The sequence below is a fragment of the Falco naumanni genome, chromosome 3 (genome assembly GCF_017639655.2).
Source record: "Falco naumanni isolate bFalNau1 chromosome 3, bFalNau1.pat, whole genome shotgun sequence".
NCBI lineage: Eukaryota > Metazoa > Chordata > Aves > Falconiformes > Falconidae > Falco > Falco naumanni.
Genome location: NC_054056.1, coordinates 60,662,773 through 60,671,695, shown reverse-complemented (window position 1 = coordinate 60,671,695; position 8,923 = coordinate 60,662,773). Strand labels below are relative to the sequence as shown.

At 47.7% G+C, this 8,923-nt stretch overlaps 1 protein-coding gene across 2 annotated transcripts in view; it reads left to right on the top strand.

Moving 5' to 3' along the window:
* The first annotated feature begins 4,830 nt into the window (after nucleotides 1–4,830).
* RAB31 (RAB31, member RAS oncogene family) overlaps nucleotides 4,831–8,923 on the top strand; it is a 68,320-nt gene continuing 64,227 nt past the window's right edge. The window contains exon 1 of one of the 2 annotated variants that reach the window (XM_040586490.1): nucleotides 4,831–4,951. In XM_040586490.1, the coding sequence (XP_040442424.1) occupies nucleotides 4,913–4,951 (39 nt within the window). In that variant the 5' untranslated portion in view covers nucleotides 4,831–4,912. The remainder of the gene's footprint in view (nucleotides 4,952–8,923) is intronic. The other variant, XM_040586491.1, reaches the window with a different exon arrangement.

Genomic DNA, 8,923 nt, shown 5'->3' with positions numbered 1-8,923 from the left:
TTCTCAATTTGTACGTCAGCTTCTGTTTCTCAGCTGTAAGAAAAAAGCTTTTTTTGATTCTTTCCCCATTTCACAGTCTCGGTGAAGAAAGGTAGCGCTACCACCAGCTTGGGGCTATGGCACATCCCTTGCAAAGAATGCAAAGAAAACTTGCATTACTTTTCATTACCATTCTCCTGCAATGAGAGATTGCCCTGGGGATTAACAGCGAACCAGTAGAGTAAATTTGACCCTCTTGACAAATGTACATCTATACTGCCAAAAATCTTTCCCAAGCGCTTTAGGAGCAGTGCATCTGTTACAAGGTCTATCACGCAAGCCGGTAAGCTTTATACAAAGAACCCCCAAGTTTTTTTCAACAGCAGTAATGCTGCTTTTCAAAGTACTTGGCAGTGAAGCTGCAAGTAGGATCTTGCAGAGGTTTACTCCCCTCCAACCTTTTCCAGCAGATTTTCTCTTCAGGAGGGAGTGACTGGACCATATAAACCGCCACAAACAAGAGATGTTAAAACATGAAGCAACCCTACAACAAAACAACAGGCAGCTGCAGATTCTCCTGGCATTAACGCTGGAACCAGTAGGCTATGAAGGGCTTAATTAATGTGAAATGAAGTGGAATAACCCCACTCAAGTTAAAAAAAATTGCAGTGGCTTAAGACCTATGTGACTGAAATCAGAATCAGGCCCTCAATTTCCACCAGATCATTCCTATACTTCCCTGGTTTTCCTATCTCGGAGTCTCACGCCGCCTTTCCAAGGCAGCCCTTTTCTAAACTTTGTGGTGATTAAGTAAACAAATGAACAAAAAACAGCCTCTTCCAGAATTTTAGCCATTTCATAACACTGGATTTTGCATGGGATCTAGGGTCTGAGCTGGAAGCTGCTCCTCCTGCTCCAAGAACTTCTTGCTCAGCAGCAGCTGCTTTCCTTTTGAGAGATTTTGGCAGTTCCTTGGGCAGGCACCAGCAAAATTTCTGTGGCAGCCGTCACTACTGTACTGAGAATTTGTGTCATCCATGGGACATGGAGGCATTTTTCCCTGGGCAGCATGGAGTTAACTTGCCTCCTGCTCTGTGTCTTGGGAATAAGGGCTGGGATGGCAGCCCATAGTAGGAGGGCCTGGACTGAATTTGCCATCGAAGAGGAGGGATTACATTTTTGTGTGAGGAAGATGCTTGCCAAGAAATTAAGAGGCAACGCAACAGTGGGAGAAAGGAAGTAACTCATCGGGTGCTCGGGACAGACAACAGCAGTTTCGGGAGCTGGGTACGCGTCAGGGTCTTGGATGGATTTTTCTCTACGTAGGTCACTCACTGGAGTGAGAAAGTGGGAGGAAGGCAGATGCCTTTATAAGCCTGGGAACATCAACAGCACCCCACAGGCATCCAGTTTCCTACCAGTACAGACTCAATAAATACCACTGCACCACTTGTAGAGGAAGAGGCTGAATTTGTAGAAGACTTCTAAACATAGGACTAGTTTTCTACCAGCACGAGCCACAGGGGCAGGAACATGCAGGTAGGGGCAAAGAGGAGGGCAGCAGCAGCCCCAGCCACCATTGCCCCAGACAGCTGGATGGCCACACGCCGGGACAGAGCACGGTTAGGTGCCCAGCCCCTGGCCTCACAGCACGGCAGCACCGCAGGCAGGGAAAGAACCCGGCCTTCTGTACTCCTGGTCTGTGCCCCTGAGCAGGAGGCCGCCTTCCTTCCTCTGTTACATGAAAGCAGTGGTGTCACACTGAAAAAAATAGGGTGAGTGACAGGATAGTCCTGCTTTAGCTGTCTAAGCCAGGGAAAAAAAAAGACCAAAGTGAAGGATGAGTCAATCCTACCCTCCCAAGGTGACTAGTACTGCCTTGAATTTCCAGACAGAGACAGGCCTGAACAAACTTTCCAGCTATCACACTCAGAAACACCTTGAGCCAGATCACATCTTTCTGGCTTAATCTCAGCTCTGAGGACCTAAATCTCTCACACTAAGGAGTAACCAGTTTGAGATCAGTGCAGTTGCACTGTTATAAAATCAGAATAAACTAAAGGATGGTCTGGCTTCTCCAGTTTCTGGAAACTGAGGGAAATTATTTCTGAGGAGAGAAGAGATTACTTGAAACTCTAAGGAAAGGCTGCTGAAAAACAAAGCCACTTGGCTTTGTATTTCCCAAAAGCAAAATACAGTTGGGTAGAAAGAAGTGAGGTAAATCATTGCTTCAAAACTTATAATTATTCATTGACTGAGACGCTACAAAAGGGAAAAAAAGAAAACCTTTAGGATGCAAAGACTTGTTTTCCTTTGCTTTTAACCAGACATTTGAAAACACTGCAACATGACCAATTCCTCAAAAATGTTTTCCTGACCACAGCGTTTGCATGCAGACAAACACAAGGATTATGCCAGTTCCTGGAAGAACGAATGTCATTAGCTTTTTTTAATACTGGAGCACGTGTCTGTTTATATTGTTAGTTTTCTCTCTTCTTATCTCCCTAGTTTTGGGGCATATTTTTTGCCTTTTCTATTTTTGTTTGTGTTGTTTTGGTTTTGTTCCTAGACTCTTTGTTTAAATGAGTATAGAATAGGTTATTTTTTTCCTCTGGTTGTTCTTTTGTTTGGCTCTTCAGTCTTTTTGCCTGTGCAAGTAAAACTGCCCTTCCTTCATACTCTCTCTCCTGCTGTTTCAGCCTGAACAGCTTCCACTGGGTCACCTTCGTGCTACTATTTTAAACAATGTGCTTGTTTGTAAGTAGCTAAATAGTTATTTGCTATCTTCAGAAGTAAGCTTTTGAGGTCTGGGCTTTAACCTTTTTTAGCGAGGGCGCCCATTTCAACTCCATATTTTAGAAGTTTCCCCAGATAAGAGGAAAGATGGGAATCTGACTTGCTTTCCTGGGCAAATTTCTCAGGCGCTGTTTTGTATTACGGTGGTACTGCATCAAGGCAGCAATTAGGCATGTACTTACATGCCTTTGAAGTTGGTAGGATGTATTACTGTCTCAAAAATGGATAGGCTTAAGCAAGTGCTCTCCCAGACTGGAACTCTATTAATTGTACTCTAGTGCACGTCGGCATTGAGAGGCTTTAGAATGTTAAGGCACCTCAGTTAAAGCTGCAGAGTCACTGCACATGCAGTAAAGTGCATTAACCTGCTCTATGGATGCTGCCATTGCCATTACATCATTGCAGGTTAATCCCAGCGCACCTATGGACAAACCCTCAAGCTGTGCTTGCAGCACTGAACAGCTTTGAACATAGCATGTACTTCTCAGTCTCTTTCTGTAATCCACAATCTAATACAGATTTGGTTAGAATCTAATGTAATTCAAGTGTTTCTTGCTGAAATTAATTCAGCTGGTATAATCTTTCACGTGTACAATAAGCAAAAATTCCCACACTTCAAAAATTACAAATTCTCAACCAAAGAAAAGGGAGAGATGACTTCTGTTTGAAGATGTGACCAGAAAAAAAAAGAAAAAAAAAAAAAAAGAGAGAAGAATTTATGGAAAGGTGATCCTGAACCATAACACCATCTGTGAATCTCAGAATCTCAGTCCCTCAACAGTGGAAAAGTCTGAATCCAAGTCAGAGGAGCAACATTCAACTCAGACTTAAAACTGAAAGAAAGGCTGGAGTAGGATGGTGTAAAACCTTAAAAATTCACATCTACTGTTGATTTGTAGAATAAATTACTGACTGAAATGTCAAGCTGTTTGAACTTAGTTGTGCTATGAGTGCAAACTGTAATTGTTCTGTGTTAGTGAGTGTATCTAATTTGCTTATTGAAAAACTTTATTGTATAATGCATCCTTGTGGAAAGCCAACGAGCAGACAGAATCCTAACATTAGTCTTGGTTGTCTGAAAACCTGGTGTGTTTTGCTTCTCTTTGCTAAGTTCTCCTGAAAAAAGAAAAGCTTAATTTAATCACAAGCATCTCTCTGATGATCCTCTCCTCTGATCTCCTGCTGTTAATACTCTCTCCCCTGACAGGCTGTAATACTCTACTAGAAATGCTTTGTGTTTTCCTCCTTGGGGATAACAACTTCTCTGCTCCAAACATTTCCTTGGCCTAGGATTCTGGAGCTCTGGAAGAGTGCAAACATCTTCCAGCCTATCAATGCGAGTGTGGGACCCCATGTGGAAATAGTTAGTGACATAATGAACACCACAAGAGTTTATTGCCAGGAAGCTCCTAATGACGTGGCAGTAATCTCACAATGACTAATCAAGATTTCCTTCATTTCTTCTTAGCAATTCTACCAGATAGATTACTGAAAAAAAATGAAAATAAAACTATAGAACAGAAGCTATCATTTAAAATCCCTGGCAAATGACACTCTTGTGCTTTGCAGGGGTTATGGCACGCAACTCTTCCCCATTAATTCTAGGATTTTGGCTACCAAGAGCAGAAGAGTGGCTACAAACGCACCTCGCTGATTTCGGTGGACGGGTCCTAACATCAGCCACGGTGCAGTGTTTAGTGCAACTTTTTGACGTGTGGGGTGCAGCCCTGTTACCAACCCGAGGCTGGCTTGTTCTAATCGAAAAAGGGTCCGTATTACCAGAACTGGGTACAAATGGAGTTACTCTTTTAAACGTTTTCTGCACACAGGAAGTCAAACCAAAACAACCCCCCCACTGGACGGGCAGACGGATTCAGATCGTTCCTAACCGAAGCTGCCCAACGGGCCGCACCGAGGCCAGCACACTCCCCGCCCTCCTCCAGCCCTGCGGCCACCGTGCCCGCTCCGGCCCTCTCGCAGGCGGGACGCGGGGGGCTGCGGGCGGCGGCGAGGCGGGGCCGGGCGCATGTGACCGGCGGCGGGGGCGGCCCCAGCGGGTGCTGTGCCGCGCCGCGGCGGGGCAGTGCGGAGCGGCGGCGGCGGGCTGGGGGATGCGGAGCGGCCGGGTCCCGGGCAGATGATGGCGATACGCGAGCTGAAAGTGTGTCTGCTTGGAGTGAGTAGAGGGGAGCGGGGGGGGCGCCTTCCCCCTTTCTTTCCCACCCCGCAGGTGGGGGCTGAGGGAGATGGGGGACTGGCTAAAGGGGGGGAACACGTCCAGCCGCCCCCCCCCCCCCCCCCCCCCCCCCCCCCCGCCTCACCCCCGGCGGGCACCGCGTCTCCCCGTCCCGGGCTTGGCCGCAGCGACCCCCCCCCCCCCCCCCCCACGCCGGGACTTGGCAGCCGCGCACCGGCCTGCGGGGAGGCTCCGGTGGGGTTTTCTGATCAGTTTTTGCCTTGTTTCAGAACTTTTTTCAAGCGGGGGGGGGGGGGCGCGAGGGGTGAGGGGCTCTCTTTGGGGACGCCTCCCCCCCGCGCTTCCCAAGCCGGGGGCGGCCCCGTGGCCGGTGGCCCTCCGGTGCCCGAGCCCCGAACGGCGCCCGGGCGGGGTTTGCCGGCCGCCCCCCCGCCCGGCACGCTGTCGGGTTTGGTCACTTCGGGCTCGCCGAGCCCCTGCAGCGATGGTGGGCAGCGAGGCGGGGGGAGCGAGCGACGGGATTTGGGCTGGCATCTTCTGCCGGGCGCCTCGGCCCCGTGGCACCGACGTGCTCTGTCGGTGCTTTGTTTCGTGACTTGCCTGGGTTTATTCAGAGCTTCTTTCGCTCGCCTCCTTACGGGAATGTCCTTTTTGCCATTGTGTTTTTGGTGGTTTTTTTTTTTTTTTTCTTCTTTTGCTTTTGGCGAACCCGTGTGCGCGTTTCCCATCTGGAGCAGCAATGTGCTTAGCTTTGCAGTTTGGCTCCGCTGGCCCCGCGCTGCCCTGCTCGCAGGGAGTTACAGCAAAACGCCTCGCCGAGCTGCTACAAACACGGCCGGGAGAGCAGAGCCGCCGCTTCTGACAGTTACTAGCAGAGCACCGCTACTTAGCCGTTGTTTTGTTTTGGGTTTGGTTTTTTGTTTGGTTGTTTTGTTTGGTTTTTTTAAATCAAACATCTCAAATGTTTGCGATGCGAGTTAGGCTGCTTTTAGGTCTGTGTCTCCATAAACGTTGAGAAAAGGTGCATGACTGAAGGAGTTTTAGAGTGGATTCTTGTTCACACAGTGCAAGTGAGTCCAACATTTATAAACCAAACAGATGCAGGCACTCCAGTCCTGGTTTGTGTTGACGCTTGCCCCAGCAGGAGTGAGTACCTTGCCTGGAGTAAGTGCCAGGGCACTGGGGAGTTCAAAGTATTTAGTGGTGACCATTCCTCCTTCCTAGTTAGAATTCCTACCTTTGACTTTTAAAATGGCATAGAGGCAAAATAAATATGGTTTATACAAATGTGAGGAGTCTGTGGTAGAATATGTGGATATGTCTTTTATTTTTTCTTCCCCAGCAGAAAATCCTGTAATTTTATGGAAATGAAATGTCTTGTGGGATGGCATTCCTCTTGCCTATTACTTATTGCTGTTTTGTAACATTAAAATGTACTGGAGGTTTTGCAAGGCAATTGTTTACTTTTAAGACAGGAAAAGAAACTTACAAAGCAGCTCCATGTTACTAGGAGTGTGCAATTACTCTGTAGATTGGTTAAAATGATAGGGTGGCAGTGGGAATACGTAGGAAGATGTGTCTGTAGTTACAGTCACTTAGCAGTTAGTGAGATGTTCTTTCCTGAGTTTTAATAGGGTATAATCCTAGAAGACCATCTACTTCTGATCATAGACATCTCATTTACCGTGAAGGTTGATACACTGTTTTCCCGAAAGAGAGGAATCCTTCATATGACGAATCCCCTCAGTAAGTTCAGACAGGTTTCCAGAACAGGGAAACTGTCCATGTGAACAAGTGCAGGCATTAATCTTCTGATCTGCTTGAAAGCTAGATGGCAACTCAAAAATACGTTTTCAGATCTACCAAAAGGAATCTTAACAGTTGTCTTTTCAGTAGGTCCTGGACCTGGTAGGTTAATCTGTGCTGTATCTAGAAGGTCCCCTGATAATCAGCCAGGTCTGTCATGTCCAGGTCCCAAGGGGAGTTCCTATCCTTGTCATAAGTAGCGATTAAATTGGTTTGTAAACCTGTATCCCTCTCCACTTCTGAACAAAGCCCTAGTAGGCCGCACCTCTAAATCAGACGGGAGGATCACTGGTGGTCTGTGCCCCTCAGCTGTGCAAAGGGCCTGGATTTGGGCTGTTTCTGCCAGCTCAGAATTCCCCAATGGGGAAAAATTGCAGCTGGCACAATGATTGCAAAGCCAGCTTCTCCACAAGCCCTGAAGCCCCGTTTGGCTGTAGAGGGTCTGGATGGGAGGGTGAGGAGAGGGGGATAGAGAAAACAGAGCTGTGCTTCATGCTGCCAGGCCTGTAAGCTAGTGCAGTACTCCAGGGCCAGTGTTTGGCCTGGAGCCATTGCAGCAGGGATGGGGAGTAAGTTACTGGCTCTTGGATGAAACCCCTCATTGCCAGGAGGGAACCTGGCCTGTGATTTGTAGCATAAATCTAAAAAACCTGGGATTTGGGTATCTGCATTTCACTTCCTCCTCCTCCAGAGAATCTTGGGGTTTTTAAAGCTGTCTGTGGGTGTGATGGGAACGATTTGGAGCAGCCTGGATTACTGCCCAACAAGAGGATGGTGGTAGGGTTTGTAGGCAAGGAAGTGGCCAGCAAGAGGAGGACAGGGAGGAAATCTGTGGCAACTCAAGGCCAGGTGTGAGTCAGTTTGGAAGACAGCGTTGTTGATGGCAGAGCTTTGCTATTCATGAATTTGAGAAGGCAGTGCTCCTTGAGGAGAGGTGGGTACAGCTGGGCTGGCAGGAACGGGATGCCTGCCTGATTCTTCAGTGCCTCACAGCCTCAGGTGCAAGAGCTGTGGAGGTACAACTTCAATAGCTCTCTTGAGTATGTTGCCATGCAAGTGGCCTCAAGCCTGCTCCTAAACTACTTCCCCCAGTAAATTATTGCTGCTGGGCAGTGAGTTATCTGGACGTGGAAGGTGTTCGTCTTTTTAAGTGCACTTGAGCATCAGCTCCAAGTCCTGGCTTGTCACCCCAAACTCTTCCTGGTCTCTCAGTCCGGTCTGTTGTTTGTTCACACCAGTTGTCCCTGTGCTGAGGCCACCTGCATCTAGGGCTAAGCATGTTTGAGCTGCAGCTCAGTTTACGCAGTGAAATGAAGTGCAGCTCCCATTTGACTTGCGTGATGTCTCTGTGCTGAGTGGGTGCCCTCTCGAGGGGGTGAAGGAGAGAAGGGCAAAGGGGGACTGGTGTGTTTCTGAGTGCCGAAATGTGTGCAGCTGCCAGGTTTCCTAATCTGGCTGTGCCGTTGAGTACCATGTGCCTTGGCTCCTGACATTTTTCTTTATGCAAGCTGGAGGAGCGATTTACAACTCTCTGCCAAGTCCTGACATAATTGTGTGTGGCAACTGCAGAAGAGATTGCCAGATTTTGGACTAAGGCAAAGTTTCTTGTCTTTGTTGCTTCCTGAGGAAACTTTGACGGCCCTTCAGAGAGACTTTGGGAGGTGGCTTGCTAACTACCATCTAAAGTGACCTCCATTACTCCTTTCCTTTTGTTTTTTGTTTATTACATTTTTGTGTTGTGACTGTCCATCATAGGACCAAAGAAGGTAGTACTGGAAAAGGCTCAGCTGTCATCCCTTGGCCCTAAAGCTCCTCTTATAACTTTACTGATGTATGTCTCACCTGTTCTTAAAAAAACTCATGATGAAAGTTTATCTTCTCTCCAGAGTTACGTCCCAGAGCTTAACTGCTCTTACTGCAGAAAGTTTTTCCCAAACGTACTGCCTACATCTTCCTTGTCTGAGGCTTTGTTTCTTTAGCCTCCTGTTTGTGTTTCCATTTTCTTGCTCATAAGAAGTCACTTGCTGGCATGTGTCCTGTTAGCATGTAGTCTGAAAATACCGTCTGAGGTTGGTAAGCCTACATTTGTAAAAGGAGTGACGATTCCTCTTTGGCAGAGAAGGAGGTTTCCTCAGGAGTTTCTCC